Source organism: Dicentrarchus labrax, unplaced genomic scaffold, assembly GCF_905237075.1.
Source record: "Dicentrarchus labrax unplaced genomic scaffold, dlabrax2021, whole genome shotgun sequence".
Classification (NCBI taxonomy): domain Eukaryota; kingdom Metazoa; phylum Chordata; class Actinopteri; family Moronidae; genus Dicentrarchus; species Dicentrarchus labrax.
In genome coordinates this window covers 17,272,117-17,296,487 of record NW_026136710.1, presented here as the reverse complement: position 1 = coordinate 17,296,487, position 24,371 = coordinate 17,272,117, and the positions used below count along the sequence as shown (strand labels likewise).

General features: G+C 38.5%; 1 protein-coding gene across 1 annotated transcript in view; it reads left to right on the top strand.

Annotated features, from left to right (window-relative positions):
• The window catches only part of lpar1 (lysophosphatidic acid receptor 1), a 35,053-nt gene extending 18,097 nt beyond the window's left edge, over positions 1–16,956 (top strand). The window contains exons 2-3 of the mRNA XM_051413381.1: positions 1,219–1,974; positions 14,241–16,956. Of these exons, the coding sequence (XP_051269341.1) occupies positions 1,236–1,974; positions 14,241–14,566 (1,065 nt within the window). The 5' untranslated portion in view covers positions 1,219–1,235 and the 3' untranslated portion in view covers positions 14,567–16,956. The remainder of the gene's footprint in view (positions 1–1,218; positions 1,975–14,240) is intronic.
• Positions 16,957–24,371: the final 7,415 nt, after the last annotated feature.

Below are 24,371 nucleotides of genomic sequence, written 5' to 3'. Positions count from 1 at the left end.
ACACACACACACACACACACACACACACACACACACACCCCTTGTGTAGTGTTGCTGTAAACTGTGACTTGTAGACAATACAAGTTTTGTTTCGAACAATCGTTTTTAGACCTTTTGCTCTTATAAAGCTGCTGTTCCTGTCTTAACAAAGAGGTATTTCTGTATGTTAAATACGTAGGACACACACACATACACACACACACACACTCCCACACACACACACACACACACACACACACACACACACACACACACACACAATATTGAATCTAAATCCAAGGGGGGATTTCTGTTTTTCTGTGTTTCAGGAACCAGTTTAAGTCCACATGTTTCCTAATACACTGCTTTGTCTTGAACGTTATGAAAGAGGAATATATGTATTTTTGTGTAAAGTACAGATTAACTCCTTGTTGGCTGAAGCATAAAAATAGAACATGCTCAGAAAAATGTAGCAGAAGCCGCTGTGTTGAGTTAAAATTTATTATGTGTCCTAAATTCATGTAAATGAATAGTTCAGTAGTATTTAAAAAAAAGAAAAAAAGTTATCATAGTTTAAATGGTAGTTAAAGTACACTTTGACATATAAAAGGCATTTGATGGTTTGATGGTTTTTATTGTTGATTCCTATAGGTTATCACAGAGAAATAAGAGCAAATTGTTGAACTTTAGGGGAACTTGCACGTATTATTGCTTAATGCTACAATCTTTATTACACACACACACACACACACACACACACACACACACACACACACACTTAGTGATATCTATACACTTCCTAGGTAAACCTACCCCCATCACAACCAATTGACCTACACTGAGTAAATGTTGATCCAATCTCCAATGGTAATGCAATCAGACTGAAATCCCCATGTTTGCCAAAATCTTTGACTGAGCTACCTGGTCATTCATTGCAGTGCTTTTTCCATGATTCATTTAAATCTAGCTTTTGTGATCTTCAAACATCCCAAGTTTGGCTCATACAGCATGGTTCAATTGCCAATTTTGAGGAAAACAACCAGATGTTATCTACTTATGAAATCTAGTTTTCTGTGGTATTTTGTTTTTTTCTGCCGAAATTGAGAGGATAAGAGGTGTTACAGATCAGTGCATGTGATGACCTGTGAATAGACCTACCAGCAGATTACTGCTCTGATGACAGCATCACCTTGTTCAATCAAACCCTTCTTAACATTTAGTATATTTTTTTCCTTTCAGAAAGCACCACCACCACCATGGATGAAGAACTGTGCTACTACAATGAGACCATAGCCTTTTTCTACAACCGCAGTGAAAAGTACCTTGCTACTGACTGGAACACCGTCAGCAGGCTGGTGATGGGCTTAGGCATCACTGTGTGCATCTTCATCATGCTCGCCAACCTTCTGGTGATGATTGCCATCTACGTCAACAGGAGATTCCACTTCCCCATCTACTACCTGATGGCCAACCTAGCAGCTGCTGACTTTTTTGCTGGACTGGCCTACTTCTACTTGATGTTCAACACGGGACCAAACACGAGGCGTCTGACTGTTTCAACGTGGCTGCTGCGCCAAGGCTTGATTGATACCAGTCTGACGGCGTCTGTCGCCAATCTGTTAGCCATTGCCATCGAGCGCCACATCACCGTATTCCGCATGCAGCTACACACGCGCATGAGTAACCGACGCGTGGTGGTGGTGATTGTCATTATCTGGACCATGTCCATAGTCATGGGAGCCATCCCCAGCGTGGGCTGGAACTGTATCTGTAGTATTAAGTCTTGCTCCAACATGGCCCCACTTTACAGTAACTCCTACCTGATCTTCTGGGCAGTGTTTAACCTAGTGACTTTTGTTGTCATGGTGACACTATATGCCCATATCTTTGTCTATGTGCGCCAGAGAACCATGAGGATGTCACGGCACAGCTCTGGACCACGACGCAATCGGGATACCATGATGTCTCTGCTGAAAACTGTGGTGATCGTGTTGGGTGAGAAAAAGAAATAATATCTATCTATCTATCTATCTATCTATCTATCTATCTATCTATCTATCTATCTATCTATCTATTGACTACATTTATTCTGTATCTATCTCTATCTAGCAAGCTACCCCCAAGCTACTGTGTATATCTAGTATTTCTGTAGCAGCTGAGGGTGACATTTGAAGTCATCAACAGCAGCGGAACAATGAATCTGTTGATGGGTCTATCTGTGAGGCTGTATCATTCAACACTGAGTGCAAGCCCAGTGTCCGCCTAGCACGACTGTAAGCCTCAAATACATCATCTCAGCCACTCCTGTCCCCTAATCACATGAATGTGCTGTGATTCTGCTTGAGCAGTTGCTATGGTGCCAATCACATCATGTTTCATTTTTCAGATGCCAAAGATGTGCATATGAGTAGTTATATTGTAGAGAAGATACAGCTGTACAGTTGGAATAGACAGAAGGTTTTCTGCCATTGCACTTTGATAGATTTGGTTTGTTGACTTACACTACACTCTAATTTTCACAGTAGGCTAAATCATTTATTTCCTGAAGAAAATGAAAGTGAAGATGAAACAGATGCCCACTTCTGCAAATCTTCTGCAAAATGTATGAGCAGATCATATGCTACATTGATGTTATCAGCAGGTTTCTTCTGAACCAAAACAGATAACTGGGATAACTGATACACACCATCCTTGTGGCTCTGTGTATCATTTACAATTATTATGTGTTGATTTTGATAATCCCCTGGATGTCCCTGTTTATGTCAAAAAGGGCACACTGGTAACACATGCTTTGGGCACCTCAGGCCTCAGCACAACTCCATGAGATATAAACGATGCCCAATTCTCTGGAAATAATTTGCAGTAATCCAGAATTATCATTCAATCTATTGTACTATTTTATGGGCTCATTTTCTTTCATGGTTGTTACCACATTAATGCAGTGACAAGGCTTTCTTCTGATGAAACAGCGCCTGTTTTATTTTCAAGCTGAGCTGTGTGTGCAGTCTGACAGTTTTATGTCTAAGCATTCAGTAGAGATATGTTTCCCACTTTGCAAGTCTCCAGGCCTCTTCTGTGGTGTGTACTGAGATAGAGGCATTGCTCTTCATTTTTTCTTACACAGACCGACTATAGCTCAGTAGCAGACAAACTCGTGTGTAAAAAGTTGGAGTGTGAATTGTGGGAAAAGTACTTCTTACTGCCTGGAAGCAGGATGTGTTGGTCCCAGACAAAACATACCAAAGGATTCCATGTGATTTGTCTCCTATGTGCTGTGTTATCTCATCCTGTTGCCTCTGTTGTCTTTACTCCAACCTTAATTCAAAGCAGTAGACAGCAGAATGTGCTCTGCAGCCTACACTATGTATAAAACTGGAGGACATACGTTTTCTGCTGCTAAGAGATGCTTTGTTTGTTTCTTCTTATTTAACCTGCCGTTAAACCTGCCAGTTAAGCAGTTCTGCTGCGAAGAGGCAAGCAGTCGCATCTGCAGACATTTCCCTGTCTCTTAATGGCCATAGGATGCAGAGATATAGGCAAGCCATTAAGTAAATGATCATGTTAGTGGATTAGTTTTGGTTGCACTGGGTACAAATTACAAATTCTGTGTTCAGGTTCCTTCTCAGTAGTACAAGATCAGTCTTTAAGTTGATTGACTGCATGACCTGCATTAAGAACACAACAATATCTCACTCCCACCGTCTTTTTCCATTGTAGAATGGTTAAATGAAAGTTTGGAAATCCTTGAGTTGTTGCAGCTGCTCCTGCCTTCATTTAGACAAACAAACAAACTACGTCACGCTCTGTCTCAAGAGTTTCTCAATATGAGGTTCTGTCAGAAAAGGTAATTGTGTGACAGTCTAAGCTTATAATTTACACAAGCTTTACTTTATCTACAAAATGAGGGTCTTTATGTAAACACAAACTACTCTGCTACATACTGAGAGAGAAAGTAAATCACCTACACTGAGCAACTAAACTACTGCTACATGTTGGCTGCTTTCCCAAAAGGGTTTACCTGACCGCTGCGATTAAGGAAAATCAAGGAATAGTGCGGTTAATCGATAACCGAGGGATACCTGTTTTGTATTTTTACTGCAATATACAAGCTTTATTTGAATGTGTAGTGTTCAAGAACATCTTAATGTTGAATAAATATGTGAGCAAAGACTGTGAACACCCCTATACACAAAAGGTTTTTCCATTTTCTGTATTGGTAAGAGGCATTTTACGTTACTTATCACAGTGCAGCAAATCATCATTGTTTTGAATTCTTGAACAGATCACATTTGTTTCTTTTTACTGATGCCAAGCTCTTACTGGGAAAGTTAGTCTATTGAGCAAGGGTGTGATGTGTTTTGGTTGAGTCTGGAATCCACTGCTGTTTCTGAGTGAGGTCATTTTTAAGCAGAGCAAGAGGATCTAAAATATCAGGAGGTAGTTGCTTGTCTCGATTGGGTATACAGTACAAACCCTTATTCACAAATGTTGGAAACTTATTTTCCGTTTCATTTAAAAAAAAATCCTCTTTGCCTGTTTTTGTCTTACACTGGCCAAAACGAAACAAAAAAGGTCACAAGTCATTCAGTCCCCACGGGGTCAAAGTTGATATTGAGTTGTGGGTTTTGATTATGTTCAACTTCTTAGGGGAAGGTTGTGAAATGAGATGAGTTGATGAGAAAGTAAACCACACAGAATTCCCAATCCAGCTTGTCCCATCTGCTGACCAGATGATAATAACTATTCCCCTGCTGCCTGCTGTGCTTCCCACTTGTCCCTCTCAGGATGCTGTAAAACCAACCATGGGTGATTTCTTCTAGGAAGGACAGGATGATATAAATATAAAAAAAAAAAAACCCATGGTCATAGACACTTGCACACATGCAAGTACAGGCACATGCAGTACCCGTACACATATGCTGTAGACTCTTTCACACGCACATAAACCCTCAGGCTTAATAAAGTACAGTGGGACATGGTATTGGCTCCATTCACATAAACTCTGATCCAAAATCAGACAAGTTAAAGTTTAAAAAAAAACAAAATCAGAATCTGGCTTGCACTTGGTTTGTTGTGCCAAAGAAAACAGAGAAATGAATAGACACGCACGTGGAAACAGACAGGGGGAGAGAAGAATAAAGTCCTCCCTGTGCCTTAAAGGTACCCTGTGGAGTTTGTAACCACTAGTAGTGCTGTAGAGCAACGTTCTTTTTTTTTTCTTTTTTTTTTTTTACAAATGGTGTGTGTTCTTGTGTACACATATAAAGATGTACATAAATGCAAGCAAGCATGCAGGTTACACGATACACATTCCCGCCAGTGATTTCACACTACACAGTAATCTACAGCAACAATGTCCCAGCATAGACATAATCTAGTGTTGGGTCTCTGTAAATAATGTTATAAAGAGTTCGGTCTAGACCTGCTCTATTTGAAAAGTGTCCTGATATAGCTTTTGTTATGAATTTGCGCTATACAAATAAAATTGAATTGAATTGAATAGATGAAACAAAGAAGACCTACATGACCGTAAACATTGGAGGTTTTAAAAAATCTTTAAAGGCTTTCAAGGAATTGAATGTATTTTACATGTTTGTTAGGCCTCGAGAATACACAGTGAAAAAGAGAAAACTTGATTATTGAAAGTTTTTTCAAATCTTCACAGGGTACCTTCAAAGTAAAAGTTCATACTCGGGCAGGCCAATATACTGGCTGACATCAACTTATTGCAGATATACTGTATGTGTACTGTGTTGGTGGATAAGTAATACTATAAGCCAAATTAGGTTTGGCGTAACAGTGTTACTATGGCATAGTTCATCAGAGACCACTGACAAGCTGATTTATGAACTTTAATATGTCTGGCTCAATGTGGGTCTCAGTCACAATAAAAAAGACAAACAAATCTCAGCCATCTGTATCAGGAGCATTTATTTATATTATGCATTTTGTTTAAAAAAAAAAAGAATCTGACAATTTTTAAATTTTTCTAAATGTCCATATTGACCTCAAAAAGCTGGGTTATAATTGCTACAATATACGGCACATTTTCAATAGGAAGCATCTAGAAGTGTCTCTGTCCCATTACATATAATGGCAGAGATGTCCCAAACCAACTAGTTTGTGTGGTGCAATTGCTTGTAATTTAGTGATGAGAAATTAAAATGTTCCTGCATGTACATGTTTTGTTGATAGTTAGGTAACTACAGGTCACAGTCTTGCTAGTCTATTCAGCCACTGATGCTTCTCTCCTGAAAAAAAAAAGAGAATTGAATGACACCAACAGAGATTCTCTTCATCACTCTACAATGAGTCAACAGCACTGGCAAATGAACCATGACCCTTGTTCAGTGTCTTGTGTGTGTGTGTGTGTGTGTGTGTGTGTGTGTGTGTGTGTGTGTGTGTGTGTGTGTCAGTTGTTGGCTCTTGTAGGGTCCCTCTGTGAATGATTTGATTATCTTAAAGCCCATGGTGGTGTATGCGGTCGCATCGTCAGACAGCGTGGAGCGCCAAGACATACCATCGCCCAAACACATGCACACAGATGCCATATCACTGACTTACACTTGTTTCAAAGTAACAATGTATAACCAATCAATGTTCAACCCAAGAACTGACTGATTTTTCTCTGCTACTGCACTGCAGAGCAGAACCAATCAGAGCAAACTGCAAGCCTCCAATCTGCTGTCCGCATCGAAACACGACCTGTGTTCAGCTCGCAGTGTCACCTGTTTTCTGTGTGTTTGAGTGTGTGTGAAGCGCCTAATGTAAGAAATTACTGTTCACAGTGCAGCTTTTCTAATCACTCACAATGGTACCATCTGTTTATGAATTTTGTTTCAGCAGAGTCAGTTGTTAATTTTTGGCAAACTCTTGACTCTGCTTTATCATCCACAGTATCATTAAATGCTGCCAGCATATGAACCTAGTACTACTATTCTTTTAGCTTTTCAAGTAAGCCTGAATTTGAAAGCATCTATAACAACTAAAAAGTCAATGGAGTACTCTGTCTGTTAGAATTTTAAGGAATTAATTCTCTGTAATTGCTCAACTGTAAAATGTCCTGCTCCATACATATCTTGGTCACAATTCTTTAAAAAAGCAGGAATCCTTTGTGTGTATCTATGTGTATATCAGTCTACAGCTAATCTCGCATAGTACTGGACCCATCAATCTTTGTGCACATTTATGACTATATGCACTAGGATATCTTATGGTTGCAGTGATTGACAATTTCTGAAAAACTTATTTTATTGTGAGAATTCAACATCTTATAATGTCTACACTTTTTATTTGGAACTACTTACTACTGAATAATCCCTATATAAAAAGAAGAATCTTCCAATATAAGTTTGACTTAAACTTATTGAACTAAACTATTTACTGCTGACTCCTCTCCCCTCTAAACAGTCAATAGGGGCTGCATGTAATCTGCTAGTGCCTTCCCTTAATTTCACTATTCTTACACATACATGCTATCCATATGCCCCCAGACACTCCTGGCAGAGATCTGCACTATACTGAAAGCACTCTTCTGGTTCTATGTTTAAAAGCAGAGGAATTGTTTTTAGTGTATGCTGGGACAGAATAATAGAGCCAGTTCTAATTAGAAAACATCTGCGTTCATATCCTAAAGTACAGTAACAGAATCTGTTGGCACCAAACAGCCAGCAGAAGAAAAACATTTTTTTTACCTTACAGAGATAATTTTGTTAACAAAACAGTTGCAGGATAGGACCGGATAGGTATCATTTCAAAATTTTAAGGACCAAAGGACACTTTAAATTGGATGCAATTTTAGAAAAATTTGATTCAGAATTTCGTGGGCTGTGGCTAACAATCTGGAATTCATCCGAACAATAAGAGAACATCAGTGTGCAATGCTTTTACCTTCCACTTTTGTCTTTTTATTTCAAAACAGTGAGACAAAAAGTAAGTAAAGTATATATACAGATATCTTAGCACCTGGATGAGTGAGTGAGTCACTTTGGCTGCTGACCAACAACTCTGCAGATATATTACTGCCTGTGTGTGGGGAAAGCAGAAAACCTTCATCATTGCCATTTCAAAGATCTCACTGTACTTCCAGTCAAAAGGGGGTTTCTCTTACCATTAGATCACTGTGACACCATCACCAGACTCCATCACTATGTACACCACAAGCCTCTTTATCAATAATTGTAAACACTTAGCTACTGAATGTGAACTTTTATCTAATCTTCAGTGTGTGTGTGTGTGTGTGTGTAAGTACTGATGTGGGAAAGAGGGGAGAGAAATACCACTGCAGACCAACGGGAAGCCATTAAGCCATTTCATAAATACTGTATATATAATGATTTCTGCCTGCTGACTTATTTCTTGTATTTTTTAGGAAAATGATAGAAAGAGATGAAAATAGATAGAAGGGTGGAACTCAGAGACAGACAGTGAAGTGGAGAAGAAGAGAGGTTGCAGACAGGGAAGTGCGGTGAAGAAAAGAAAGATAAGTGAGGGAGAGATATACAGCGAAAAGAAAGAATTGAAGTAGGGATATAAAAAATAAGAATGGAGAAAAGAGAGAGGGCAGGGGGTGGGATAGGAAGACAGAGGGAGATACAGATAGTGGGAAGAAAGGGAGAGAGCCATACAGAAGAATGAGAGGAGTAATTTAATATTGGGTGTTTATTCATTTTTAAGGGCCTGAGAGAATTGCACATTAGTGGAAACCTAAGCCGGCATGCAGACATGTGAGGAATAATAGTAAGGCATGAAAATCCCAAATAGCAGAAACTTAAGTTCTATAATGAGTTAAGTATGTTGCTACATGTGGAATACATCAGTACAATGTAGAGAAACTCAGAGGTGTCAGACACAGCATTATAAGGATCAGAGGCTTAAAGGGCCATACGGGAGGTTTTGCAATCATACTTTCTATTTCATAAAGCAAAATATTGACATTACTGCTGACAATTTTCTGTATGATTCTAAAAGTTATTATGATAGATTTTTACTTAATTCCAGTGCCTTACAGTAAGAAAATTGCAGATTATATTATTTTTGTAGAGGTCTATATATTTGGACTTCCCAGTGCTTCATTGAGGTTCATTTTTTCCCTCTGTTTGAAGCCCCATTTTGTAACTTTTCTACCCTAAAATAACAGCTTCAAAATCATTTGCCTCTGTCATTCCCATGTAACTTTGTGCTTCAGGTCGGGACAAGTGCTTAATGCTTTACAGCAGTAGTCACACACCACCATTTATATCACTGATTTTGATGAAACTGGGTCATATTTCATGGAGAAAATGTTTTCTAGTTTTCCCTCTCATGTCCTCCATCTGCTTCACCTCAACTCTTATAGTAATCATTAGTAATCATAACAAATGCACGTGTACAGTTGTCCATATTTACCATTGTGGTATTGCATTTTGAAACTGGGGGGCTCCAAATTGCAACAAATACCAGATCCTACATAGTGGTAGCTTCATCAAATAAATAGAATAAATATAAACATTTTTGCACCACCATGGATCAACTTTTGGCTTGGATGACTAATGTTCATTATCTCAGTTTCAAATCTGTTGTTACAAAGCATAGCCAGATGACTGGAAGGTGACAGCAGCTTAACATGAGGGCAATCAAAATATATTCTCATTTCTAGTTTAAGGACCAAACATGCAAAACCACCAACGTGATCCTTTAATCCATTAAACCTCATATTTATGTAATTCTGTACGTGTGACTGAAGGGCAACAGAACAAGCTGCTGTAGACAATGTGTTGGTAACACTGAAAAACAACGTCATAAACATCTTTTCCCTGGAAGAAACATGACACATCAGCCATTAGAGCAAAGCCTTTCCTAACAGACACTAAGTCAGATTATGAAAGCGATTGAACTAAATTGAAGGAGGGGGCTGTGTGCAAAAACCTCAAAGTCATTGCTCAAAATTCCTCTAATGATGTTGTATGAAGCAAAGAGCTTTAATGCTGAAAGTGAAACTCTCTGTTTCTGGTTATTAATAATGATTTTAATGTTGATTGTATTGCATGCAGGGATGGAATTTTTTTCTGAGTGCTTTCTCAACACCGTCCAAAAGTTTTCACGTTGTGTTTGAGTGCTCCTCCATCTGTCTTTCTGCTGTGTATAATTATGTAAGCGAGTGTTTGCGTGTGTTTGTGTCTGCACATGTTTATCCATGTCTACCCTCGGTTTTGCATCTGTGTGTGTGTTTGTGGGAGTGTGGAGTTCATTGCCGTAATCTGGTCCCTATTATTTTCTTATTTTTGTTCCCATAGCCCTCTGTTCTCTGTCTTATGGAAGCCCATTTCCGCCAGGAAAAGGAAAAAAAAAAGGATGAAAGTTAGGAATAATAAAAAAAATATTTACAGGAAGTCAAAATAAAATTAGATACTATGTTAAAGTCTTGGCTGTCTAAATCAAAATTGGGAGAGACAAAGGCAAGAATTACTGTTACTATCAAAATGTCCAAATAAGTAAATAATTGAATTACCAAGTCATGATTATAAGATACTATATCATATTTAATTTATTAGGTTAAAATGTTTACATAAAAACTCTAAATGATAAGATACTTTGACTAGAATAAGAATTTTCACTAAACGTTTGGTTGACTTAGAATCTAATATGAATGACTTAATACCATTTTTATTTTTAAAATTTAATTTAATGTTTTTTTTTTCCTGGTGGAAATTACCTTCCATGCATATTGGATCCAAGCTTTATTGAACTGAAGAGGCTTGTTTTGACCCTTCAGGAAACTTCCTGTATTGAATTGCTTAGTACTGTATCCCAAATGTTTCAATGAGGATTTTGAGTGATGTCATTGTTGTTACTCACTTGATTCATGGTGTTTGGATTTGCTGAAATATGATCCAGTATTATCCAGTACAACACTCAACAAGGTCAAATCGCTGTGCAGCTGAAGATCATCCTAGGGTTGTCACATTGTGTCACACAGGACACTGTTGCTATGAGTAACAACAGCCATACATGTATCTTGCTTCTGTGTAATTCCTGATTCTATCAAGACCTGGAAAGTAGTTTTCCATGGGTTTCCAGATTTTCCAGGCCTGCGTCAGAGTCGTGTTTATTTACTTTCCCTTTGCTGACTTTCCATTTCTTCAGTGTCTTTTCCCTCTGTATGGCAAGTTGTGACAAGGCAAAAGGATTCACTTAGGCCCACTCAGGTTGTTTCTGTAAACAAAAACCCAGCTTTACCCTTTGTGAACCTGATGTGGCAGTAACACAGGTCCACGTGACTGTGGTAAGGCGGACACTTTTGTTTGGGCAATGTAAAGGGGCAATTGTGAGATGAAGGGTGTAGCGAAAGCAACTATATACCCCTGGCTTCAGAGAGGAAATGAAAGAACCCAAGGGCGAAATCTCTCAGGTCATAGCTTCACACAAAGACTGTTTTCTTCCTCATTCTCAAAGGAAAACTGGACAAACATCCTGGAAATATACATATTTTAGACTCCATTTAAAATAGAACTGGATGAGTTGTAAATAAGCATCTTATATGAAAGAGAAAAAGTAACAAGAGGGATTTATGTGAGTATTTTGTATACTTTTGTTGTCATTTTGTCATGGTTTTTGCCTTATTTGGACAACAATATAGGCTGTGGTTAGGGTTGATTTCATGAGACAGAATGAGACAGTGTTGCTAAAGGCAGGAAACACGGTCACGTAATACAATCATAATGTTGGTCTGAAGTATTTTTCTTGTTTTTTTGACTGAAGTTCTGAATGCTTCTGTGATTTTTTTTTTTTTTTTTGTCTTGTCCTGTTCCGAGTAAGATGTTTCACATAGAGACAAATACTTCAGATAGTTTCTCTGCCGGGCTGCGAACCGTTTGAGAAATGTATCTAACTCTGGAGAGTCTGCCTGCATTGCTGGGAAGTGAGGTCAAGCATTCAGCAGCTGCCGCCTGCAAAACACTAACAGATAACAGGCCTGCCTGTCAATTTTGTCTCTCTCTCTCTGTCTTTCTGTCTCTGCTTGCCTCATTTCTCATCAAGATTTTTAGTTTTACAGTCTCAAGAGTGTAATGTCCAACAATTGTCATAATATAGTTGTGACAAATAGCATCTTTGGACTGACTTCATGGTACTTGAACTTGACATTCAAGAGTAATGAGCCGGTGACCCCCCAACACAGTAGTAGCACAGTTGAAATGATGATGCATTGTAGCCTCCTTACCCAAATGAGGCCTGAAGGTTACAGATATGATGATTACTGCCTGTGTGTGGGGGAAAAGCAGAAACATGGTGACTGGAGACATGGTTGCAAAAATGAGGTAGAGGTCAGGTTTCTGTAGATGTTTCACATTAAGGGAGCAATAATGGAGGATGTTGATTGTGATTGGCTGCTTGATCTGATTTCCTGAGGTTTATTTTAACTATAATCATGAAGTTTACCTAACTCTTTAACTTTTTAATGATCATATGTAAGAGTTTTAGAAAGAACTGACAAATTAGGTTTAAGGTAGATTTAAGGAAATGACAAACATCCTAATCAGAAAAACAATGATGTGGTTCACAGTCAGTTTCCATTACATTACTGTTTTATTTTATTTTGATTACTTTGCAATATTTTTTTTTTAACTAATATGTGATTCATTTCTATGACACTGGGCTTAGTTTGAAAGTTTGACCATCTTAGTCATTCCAGTGACAAATCAAAGTCATTAAAATCTCAACAGTGAAAATACAATAGCAAATACAAAGGTGAATGTGATTAGTCAAGTAACACAATAATGTAATAGCAAGTTATATGATTGAAACTGACTGAAATATTTGTCTTTTTCCCTCTCATCAGATGATAAAAACCCAATGCATTCAGTCACATTTTCTTTTGCCGGACTACTAGAAATTGTGTTAATATTTTATACACACTTCGATGGAAACACAGCTAACATTTTCCATTTTACTCTCTTGTTTCCAAATGTATTGTCAATCATAAAAAAACTAGAAAAATGGGAAGTAATAAGTTGTGGTGAATGCAAATGGGAGACAGCGTTTTAGTGGTATTAACCTAATCACAAAAAGAACTTTGTACTCAAAATGTATCAGTGAAAAAACCCAACAAAGTTTTAGATGTGGTTATAGAGTGATGCGGCTGTTTTGTTCTCTAGACTGATTATGGTGTGGCTCCTAAGTGATGAGGATGTGGTTGTAGAGTGATTTTTGTGCGTTTCAAGACAGAATAAGAACAATCAACTCTGGCTAGGTGGTGTGGCTTCACCTATATGTTACATAATATCACATATATCATCCATCAGTGGCTGTGTTGTAATTTCTTGGCCAAAATCATCAGAGGTAAGACAAGAAGATGTCTGCCTTATTCTTATGAACATAATAATCACTTAAGAAGGGTTAGGTGATCATAGTGCAACATGATCATAAATTAATTGACACATATAGCATATTGAGTGACCAGTGCTTAAGTTTATGTCTAAGTGATTCATTTGTTTCACAAGCGTGAGTCAGCTAAATTCAAGTATGAGTCTTCAAGTGTAGTGTAATCATGTGTCATGAAAATGTAGACTGCAGGAATCCAGGAAGTCCAGGGCTTAGTGCTAGAATGAAAAAAACCCTGCCAATATGAATTAGAAAAAAATATACTGATTGGGTGAACTTGGGGAAATTCAAGAAAGTCAGACTTACATCATCGTTTTTGTGGTATTAACTGCACATGGTGAGTGTTTCATCTGGCTCATAAAAAGACAGAGGAAGCCAGGAATTAGAAAAGGTAAGAACATGAGCCTGATCACTGATTAGTAATAGTAACTCAAGCGCAAGCCATAAAACATCCACAGGCAGAAAAAAACATTCTGTCTCTAAATGTAAATCCAAACCTATATTAATTACTCTCATTCAGTCCCAGGCCAAAAACTCCCAAAACCTTCAAGTATGGGCATATGGATGTCCAGAGCTATTTCAAAATGTATTTGTAACATGTGATGTGAAAAATTGCCCTTAAGATTTATGATGGATTAAACACATGTAGAACTTATGTTCGCTCTAGAAAAAAACAATTACAAATGTATTTTATAGTTTTTTATATTTATAACTGAAAGAAACTGTGGGCCAGAAGAGAAAAACTTTTTTGTTCATGTTGCTTTATTCAATGTCTAAAGGTTTCTGTATTGTACGAAACAAAAACATTATATAGAGTTGCATTTTCTTTATATTCCAGAAAAACAGTTTTTCCATTCTCCCAGCACCAATTAACCCCCCCCTCCTGCTTTGTGTCTCCTCAGGTGCGTTCATCATCTGCTGGACCCCCGGCCTGGTCATCCTCCTTCTCGATGTCTTCTGCGCCAAATGCAATGTCCTCACGTATGAAAAGTTCTTCCTGCTTCTTGCCGAGTTCAACTCGGCCATGAACCCCATCATCTACTCCTACCGCGACAAGGAGATGAGCGCCACCTTCAGGCAGATCCTGTGCTGCCAGCGGCAGGAGAACGTCAACGGGACGGTGGCGGAGGGATCCGACCGGTCGGCGTCATCCATCAACCACACAGTGCTGAGCGGCGGTATACACCACCACCACCACCACCACCACAATGAACACTCTGTGGTATAAAGGAGGGCCGGATGTCACAGAGATTAATCCAACTGCTTGAGGGGATTGATCTTTTTTGGAGAGACTGACTGAAAGAAGGTAAATGACTGCATGGGAAGGTCAAGAGGGACTGCGAACATGACATGAACTAAAGACAGTACCATGATGAATTTGAGGATGAAGGTTAGGTAGCTGTAGTAAAGTTGATGATGAGGTCACAATGAAGAAGAGGAAGGCAACTATGAAGAAAGATGACGAGACTTTATCGCTGTGTGAAGGAAGAACAGGGGAGGAGTCTGATCTACGAGGCCTCCGATAGGGTGTTAGTATTTTTCTTTAGCTGTTTATTATTTTCTATTTGTGTTAAATGTGTTGTTATTGACAGTGCTGATATGAACTATTTAAAAGTAATCTGTGAAATTAAGGTAATGCCAGTATAACCCGTCCTCTCCAGTCTTCTCTAACTTTGTATCCTGCAGTCGTGAGTTTCAGACTTTGTCCCCTTGATCCTCATTCTTTAGAAAGGTCTCATAACATCATACATACATGTTACATACAGATAATATTACATTACCATTAGAGTTTCCTCCACATCCATTAGAGGACTTGTTCGTATTAGTTGCAACGTTTTGGGTCCAATCCCAGATTTAGAACACTATTCCTTCCTTTTTGTTTACATTTGTGAGGAAAGACTTCAAATCTTGGGAAATACAAACCAACACATAGCTTGTTTCAACATTCGGTTACACATTAGGATGAAAACGCTATCTCCATGTGTCTTTAACTTTAATGTAACCATGTGTGATTTTCTTCAGATATGTGTCTAGAGTTTTAACTTTTTCAGATTATAGGCTGAACTGAAAGGTTAATGGGACGTCCTGCTAATGCTCATAAAATAAATAACTATATCAACACTGACATGTTTGACAAGAATACTGCAATATCTTTCAACCCATTATCGTTTAAATATTCATTTCTGCAGTAGATTCATCAGTCATCTTGTGACGACCTCACAACGGAAATACTATGGGGACTCATTATTCTACTGGTTGTCATCTCTCACTAAAGACATTTTTTAAAAGCATTTTGTAAAAGCATCCCAGCAGTTTCTTCCTTTCATTCAGCGTAAATACACAAAGGGTCCAGGATCAGCAGAAATCCTGAGTTGTTTATCCCTTCTAAGGAACTAGAGACAAGTTGTTCCAGGGATCATACCAAAAGGGGAGCAGGATGTTTGCAGTTTTAGAGCCGGCTCTGTGCCACAGTGTTTTGTGGAGACAAGGTGAAGGTCATATCTGGTGAGTGTTAACAGACTTTAGATCATGGCATGAAATGTGCTGAATTGTCTGCCTCTCATGGTTTTATCAAGTGTCTCTTTGTCCATGAGGTTGACTGAGGGAAAGAGGTGGAAGAGTGAAAGTAAAATCCGTGTTCATGTTAAATTGCCCTCTGGTGGCACGAGTAGGATCTCCGAAACTAAAAATTACTGCAAATGATATAAAATTAGAATTCTGAAAAATAGATGATATATCTTCATAACACTGTAATAGGTGACAAGGGGGGCCTTTCAGAATGATGTTAAGGCATGCCTGCCTGAATTTGTAGTTTACAAGCAACAGTTTGCCATGAGTCATACGGTAGCAGATTTCAAAAAACCAGAACTGAAGACACTGATAGGCAGCATTCTACCACAGTATGTCACTAGATGAACTTAAACACAGGGGGCAGAGTCAAATAAAAACATAGAATAGCTAGTTTGAACTTATACCATTTTGTAATGAAATCTAACAGTCTACAGCCACCCTAGCGGCTCTGTGAGGCTGTACTTAGACACAGCATTGCTTTGAGCTAAATGCTAATGATGGCATGCTAATATGCTCACAGTAGAAATACTAACATGCTGATGTAAAGCCCGTAATACAGCATTTACCATGTTCACCATCTTGGTTTATTTTGTTAGCATGCTAACAACAGTAGGTTTGACCTGATGATGGTCAGATGGTGACATAAAGTTATTACAGTTCATCCTGAGAGGGACATGAATGCCTGAACCAAATTTCATAGCAGTCCATATAATAGTTCAGCATGGAGCTCCACTTCAGCTTAGCCAAAATAGTTGCTAAAAACCCTAGAATCTTTAACTCCAATGTGCATCTTTGGAAAATTACCATTTCAGAATATGATCAATTCTCTGTGGGAAGTTCATTCCTGAAGTACAGCAAGTCTCCAAGCAAAGTACAAAAATATTTCTCATATTAACCAAAACCTGAATGGCATGTACACATTTTTGGCTATGATAGTGTTATTGGCTATATGAAGTCCATCCACTTTTTCTTTATGTCACTGTATTAGATGGTTGGGGTTATAGTAATAATTCAAATGTTACACATACATCCCCGCCCCCCTCCCCCCCCCCCCCCCCCCCCCCCCCCCCCCCCCAAAAAAAAAACCAAATAAACAAAAAAAAAAAAAAAAAAAAAAAAATAACCCCCCCCCAAAAACCAAAAAAATTTTTTTTTTTTTTTTTACCCTACAATAAACCCCAAACCAAAAAGTGAAGGATTTTTTTTTTTATTTGAGGAAAAAAAAAAAAAAAAAAAAAAAAAAAAAAAAAAAAAATAAATTATTTTATTTTTTAAAAAAAACATCTTATGACTAAAAGTTTTGGCCCCCACCAACATTCCCTTTTCCCCCTGACTGAGAATCATCTCAAGCAGCAACATCGGATTGTGTGATAAGGCCTTACCATAAATTCATTCAACCCTCAGTAAAACATCAAGAGTTTATAACTTCCCAGGGAATTTAGTTGGCACATATCACAGTTTGGACTCCTGATGACAGGCATGTAGTGGCACTGATGTTTACCAAAACAACTTACCATACCACAATATTCAACATTTTTGGAAGTCAGTTCTTATAAAGTTGTACTGACAACAAATACTCACATCTCTAGTAGCCTTTAGGGTTTTTTTTCTTAATGAAGTGACTTCATAAGAGGTGAAGCAGAGTTGAGCCAATGCAGTGTTGAATGGTGTTATTTTATTAATCCAAAAGGTCACTCCCTGACTTCTGGATTAACTTGAGATTCTAAGCCAGTTGAGAGTCTGACTGATGACACCATGACGTGCATTGTTAAAAATTGCCAGCTGAACGTTGTGTCCTTACTTGAATCAAAACACTTGTTGGCCAAAATACATAGACAAAGCTCCCAACAGCTGACAGAAAAGTGAGAATCACGGCCAAAAACACAGTCAAATGTTTTCCAGGAAGCAAGATGTTTGTCAGGGATTTAAGCTGCAGTGTTAAAATGAAGTCAGCTGGTATTTTTGCCTGTTGAAGTTGCCCGAAATGTTGCCCTGATTATGAGGCAACACAAGTTATTTTATCCAAAGAAAGAATACAGAGTTTGGATTGTTTTTTTCAGAGCACCCTAGCTGTTAAGAGTGGGGTGTGGATTTCTCATTGTCTGTCCCTAATTAGATTTCCCATATTGTTTTGTGCCTTTCAATCTCCTGGTTGTGCCTTTACACTGTAAAAAATAAACAATTTGAGAAAACTCTAAGGTAACCATCTACCACCGAGATATTTTTTCTTAGACTATTTAACTTAATGCCTTTGAGTTTGTCCAACTTCCGCTTACGTTATAAGCAGCTGCAGTACCACTCATTGTTTCATTGACCAAACTTTGTCAATCTACGGCTCTGGACCCAACCCTCCATATTTGACATTCACTGTAACCATATTTCTAACAAAGTATTGATTCAGGTTATATAGCAAACCAACTAAACTTCTGTCTTTGTATGTCTTTGTTTACGAGTGTGTCACTCTTTGTACACCATTGTAAGTATATGTGTACAGTATGTATGTATATAAAATATATTATTCAAAGTTAATCACCAAAGGGAAAGCATTTTTGTGTTTGTAAATTTAACTGTGTTGTACTCTGTCCAAATGTACTGTAGGATTTTGGTTATGGTTTTTATGTCATGAGTTCTTTTGTATAGTGACTCTAATGACTTTTCTGTAGACACCTTTACAGTTATTAACTCGTTTGTGACCCAGAACTAGATATCTATGTGTGCTGTGCCTTCCAGTCCTCCTCATTAAAGAGTAACTTAACACCAGGCTGAAAGAGAGTTTTTTACTGCCCTCTCTGGTTGAAATCAAACGTATTTCGCCTCTGACCACGGGCCACAGTGATGTCACAGTGTCTGAAGTACACTTGTACATCACTGCAGCAAGGTGAGACGTTAAACCACAGGAGGTCAGCAAAAATTAAAACATTTTCGGGTGGTGTTAAGCTCCTCTCAAAGTTTGTGTGTTGCTAACACCGTTGTTTTGCAATTGCTTTAAAGTAGAACAAAGATGAATGTCTCTGTTGGAGCGATATTTCACTTTAACACTTTTACTAAAATGTTTTCACAAGAGAGCGTGATTTTTTCACAGCCTCAAAAATGTTAAGTACAAACTCTGATACGGATATAAACTCTTGTTCCAAATGAAAATATTTCATCAATATTTCAACTTTTATTTGGGTCAAAATCAGCACCCAACCATCTGATGTGTAATTAGAATTAGATAGATTTAAATGTAATCTATTTTTATTTTGTCATTTTGTTTAACAAGGAGACAAAAAATAATCATTCTTAAGGGCAACACACACTGGCAGCATCTGATGCATGTAAAAACAACAGCACCCACTGTTTTCTATGCAAGTCCAGCAGTATCGACATGCCCATTATTATGCATGACAGTGTCCTTTTTCCTAGCATTAACGTGTCAGCTTTCCTGAAAAGCTAAAGTTTTATCACATTAGCTCCCCATATTAGCACATCTCGGCTATTGTACCCTGACTACTTCTTATTATGACTGAATGGTACATCCAGTGTTTGCTATGGGCTTCAGTTGATGTTACATGTCAAAGCCGGTGTGTGTTGCAATACCAAAAAATCCCAAATACATAGAATGATAATATGTACAGAATTAAGAGCACTAACTGCGATTTGTTCTTCCAAAGTGAAACATTGCTTCTTTTTTTTCAAATTTCAAAATTTTCCAAGCCTCAGATCTAACAAATCGTGTACCAGTGGTTTGTAGAAAGTAATCGTGACACAGACATAAATGTGATTTCCAAACTATCTATACTGTAATGCCAATATCAATGAATGTCCACCCAGAGTCATAGTGTTGATATCCCAGCAACAATAAAAAGATAAGAAAAGTCTGAATCATTGTGTTTTTCTGTTTTTATTTTTAACACCAAATGTGGCTTTTCTAAAATAAAGCAAAAATACTGTTATTTGATTATTGAACTTATGCTAAGAGTCTTACTTTATCTTACATGTTTAGCCTTGTTATTGTGGCTCCTCTCTGTTATCCACCAGTGTTTTTGTTCCTATGACATCCAAAAACACTCAGGGTCACTGACTGATAATGTATGCTTCAGGACTAGCAGATTTTTATGCTAGACCTAATAATGCATAGACCTTGAGACTTCACACATTTTAAACAACCTTGACTGTTATTAGATGACTTGACTGTTTGCTGTGTGTTCGTGCATTTGTTTAGAAGTGACAAAAAGCTTAGTAAAAATGTCTATGTCTATGTTTAGGTGTTATGTCTGGACTCTGATACAGTTGCCTGAGAACATTACAGTAGTTTACATTGAATTGAAACATTTGACTCCAAATTCAGTTTCAACATTGCTCCCTGTCTGCTGAATGTCACAAGTTGTCATTTTCTTACTTGATATGAGTATCCATGAGAACACACTAGAGAAACGAGAGTACAGGAAGAAGAGAGGAGAGAGGACCGCTGTGGTGGACAACAAATGATAACCCTCATCCCTAAAGTATTTTGATTTAGTTAATGTCTGCGTCTGTTTACCTAAATGAACTGAAACCAACACCACAACATGTTCTCAGTCCCAACTTCTCAAATACTGACGTACCACATGAAGTAACTTAAGTAATTACTTACGCAATGTACCTGACATAACTTAAGTATGTTAACTTACACTGTTTAATTGTTGACTTTTGGTTTTACATCGGACACAAACAGTGGCCTGTTGAGTCCTGTGTTTGTTTGACACATCCATCCAACCCACCACCTCCATATGCGGATTTTCTCGCTCTTTATTTATTACTGCGTCATCTGACTTCAGTGGCAGGCGTGTCCAGAAATGATACTAAAACTGTACCTACAGCATCCTATTTTAAAGCAGATGGCCTCTGACCAAGTGGTAGTAATTGATTACTTGGGACTAAGACCGGGTTGAACGCCGAGCTCAGTGCATGATTGACAACCCAGGAAGCACAGTTGAGTGTGAGACACTCAGGGAACAAGTGGAGCAGTGGCAGAGCCCACCTGGGTTTCAGGTAAGGCCTGCATTATTTTCTTGTTCACTGGCAACCAAGGCTTTTAGCATATGTGATGGCCTGGTAGTAGATGGTACAGCCATAAGTCTACAACAGTAGAGAAACATCCATCTCCCTACATTTATAATGATTTCACAATATTTTGTGAGGTTAGGCTACTTTATTATATCTTTATATAATGAACAGATGACCAGACCTACTACAGGTATGTGAGTATGTGAGATGTTTTTTGTGATAGAATATCACACTTTTCTGTCATTACAAAAAACAAACACAACAAGAAACAAAAGCTGACTCAATAATAAAACTGAAAGTCTGAAAGTATTCACTTTACATCGCAGAATGTGGACTGTGACATAAAGCAGACACTAAATGAAGTACTGCACTATACATGTGTGGGACCTTTAATGCTACCTAAGAATGGTCAGGGCCACTATGTGTTGTGTGTGACATGAATTAAGTACCGGTCCTGGCAGCAGTGGCCAAATGTTTTTATAGGAAAGAATGTTGTGTGTGTGTGTGTGTGTGTCTGCTATGTTTATTGTTCCACAGCTTTAGAGTCCTAGCCTCTGGTTGACTGATATATGTCTCCCTACTTCCTGTTGCTCCCTGAATGAGCCAATCAGAGCCAGTGAGGCCACACAGGAAGTTCCTCTGTGCTGTTGCTGAGTGAGGGGGATGTCACAGCTTCGTCACAATGTCAATATAGACACTTTCTGTGTTTCCCAGCATGGTTTGCTGACTGACAAATATGCCCCTCCGGTCAAATGTCCTACCGCATGTGCGGCAGATAAGTTGATTTGAATGGACAGAATCAGCATTCCTGTTGCCAGAAAACTCTATGATGCTTGGAAAAAGCAACGAGACATTTAAGGCTGAGCTGCTAACATGCCGAGACATCCAGGAATCACGGCACTTCTGTTGAAACATTCAGAAATTCCCACGAAACACAGCAAGCTTCCTCTGAAACATTATCAAATTTCTGTGCTGCGAAGACGTACTGAAGCAAAGGAGATTATCATGACAAAACAGGAAGTGATTTTTCATGGAAGAATAAATGTCTGGTCTTCAAACATTGAGAGCTGCTATTGCAAGTTGGCAGGAAGGTTTGAGAGTCGATTCAGACAAAGCTTTTGTTTGGGGAAGGGACACTCGGCTTTTTCACTATGAATAAGCGTTACTTCCCATTGTCTGCTGCTGGCTTTGTGATACATTTTAACTAAGACATTCCAGAAAAAGAGCAAATGGAGACAGGGAGAAGGAAGAGACTGCAGCTACAGATAAGAAAGGAAACAGTGCTGATGGAGAGGGTAGAAAAAAGACTGGAAGTGATTGGAAGGGTGATTGGAAGGGACAAACAGTGAGAGAAGATGGGAGAGGACAAACATGGAAAAACTGACAACTTGTCCATACTTCTGTCTTACACGTATTTGATGGAACGGATGCACTTCTATTTTTAATGAATCCAGCTGTCTAGTCCGGCTGTGCAACAGCTTGCATTTCATTCATGCTTAATGCTTCAAGTCTAGTCTCAAGTTTGTATGAGAGCTCTATCACACCATCGTTTATGAAGTTGAAGTTAATTCACACAGTGCTTTTGTGTAGTTTTTGGACTTTTGCAAGCTTTGACGTGTGTATGCTTGCTGATGACCAGCTGCAAACCAACTGAACATTGCTAATCTTTGAGGGAACAGAGAAACCTTGAGGGTCCAAAATGGGGGAATCTGTCGTGATCACCAAGCTGCTGCCACCACCACCCATGTGGCCAGAATGTGCACTTATTGCTATATACCACTGTGGATTTTATCATACTATTACTGTGGGCGCCAAAATCTGACATTTTCAAATGTTGCACATGGGAGTTTTAAAGGCCGATAGAGTGGCCAACACCCAATGACGGCACCCCTAACAAGAACAACTGCCACAACAAGCATGAGCAACATGGTCTATTTATTGCTTGCACACATCAGTCACTTCATTAGTTCAGAGAACTGAGTAGAATGCAATAATATTTTTGTGTTTTATAACATGCATGTGATGGAGTAAGTACCAGGACACAGCACATAGCAAACAAAAATGCAGAAGACAATGAGGAAAAGAAAGAAAATGAAAGGAAGAAATGAAACAGGAGTCACTATGGTGCAGACAGAGAAATCAGTAGGAGGTGAAAAGTGGAGGAAAAGAACACGTAGGAGTGAGGCAGTCTGAGCCACAGTTTAGATCAAGGAGAAGAGGGATGACCAGTCCAGGCCAAACTCCATGCTGCCTACTTTAAACAGTTTACAGTTTAATTGGCTCTGTAATGCAAAAAGATATTCACCGTAAAAATTACGCACATAGCACTGTATGGCAAAACTGTCCTTCTGCTTCAGCTCACCCCGCTGATCCCTCCTGTGGTGGGTCACAACACTGCAGCAGCCACATGGTAAAGTACTTGGTGCACTTTTTTTTGTGTGGGTGGGGTATAGGGGGCTGTTATGGAATATGTATTAGGGGAGGCTTGTGATTAAATAAACAGAAAGAGAGAGGCATTTAAAGCAGAGAACAGTTCAGGGTCAGAAATTCTTCTTACTTAATGACCAACATTTTCCATATTGAAATCTCCCATCACCTGCAGTGGTTCTTCATGCCTGTCTCTGCTCATGCCTCAGCCCCACTGTTTGTTTAAAAACTGGCCTTCAAATAATACATTGTGGAAGTTTTGGGGCACGTGTCATTTGCTGTGGGTATGTCTGTGGATGTGGGTTTTTTTTACTACTGTTGCACACTCTAACCATAAAGCCACACCGGAAAACAGTAGCTTAGGTGGAGCTGATGCCTCCCATTTATTTTCTATGAGGTGCAACAAATCACTCGTGCTGACACACCGGCCTCTCCATGCATCATTCCAAAACTTTGCACCAGTGAAATGATAAAATCTCAAATGATTTAAATGCACTATGCTTATTGTGTCCGCAGATGATGATTTTTAATGATTGTGAACATGTTGTAGTTGGCTGTAATGACATATTTTCCCAATGTACATAAGAAATATATAGATATCGAATAGAAAGCTTCTTAATGTTTACTGAGCATATTCAGACATGAAAACTTTCCCTGTTGGACACTCCAAGTGCCTTCTGCAGCTCCAGAATAAATGATAATTGGCAGAACATGACAGTATTAACATAACTGAGATTAATTAATTAATCTCAGTATAAAACAAGCCAAAAAGCCAGTTGTAGCTGGCTGGCAATTCCTGCTCCTAAATATGCTCTTTATTGTCAGTGACTAAATCACATTATTTACATCCAGATGTTTGTTTTCACTAGTACAGAAGGGTTTTGGTCAGGTAAGATGATTCAACACATGTTTCCTTGATACTTCCTAAATTTAAAACATCTATTACCAGGATAGGGGATGAATGTACAACATTGTGAAACAAAATACGATGTGGTATTGTCCAGATC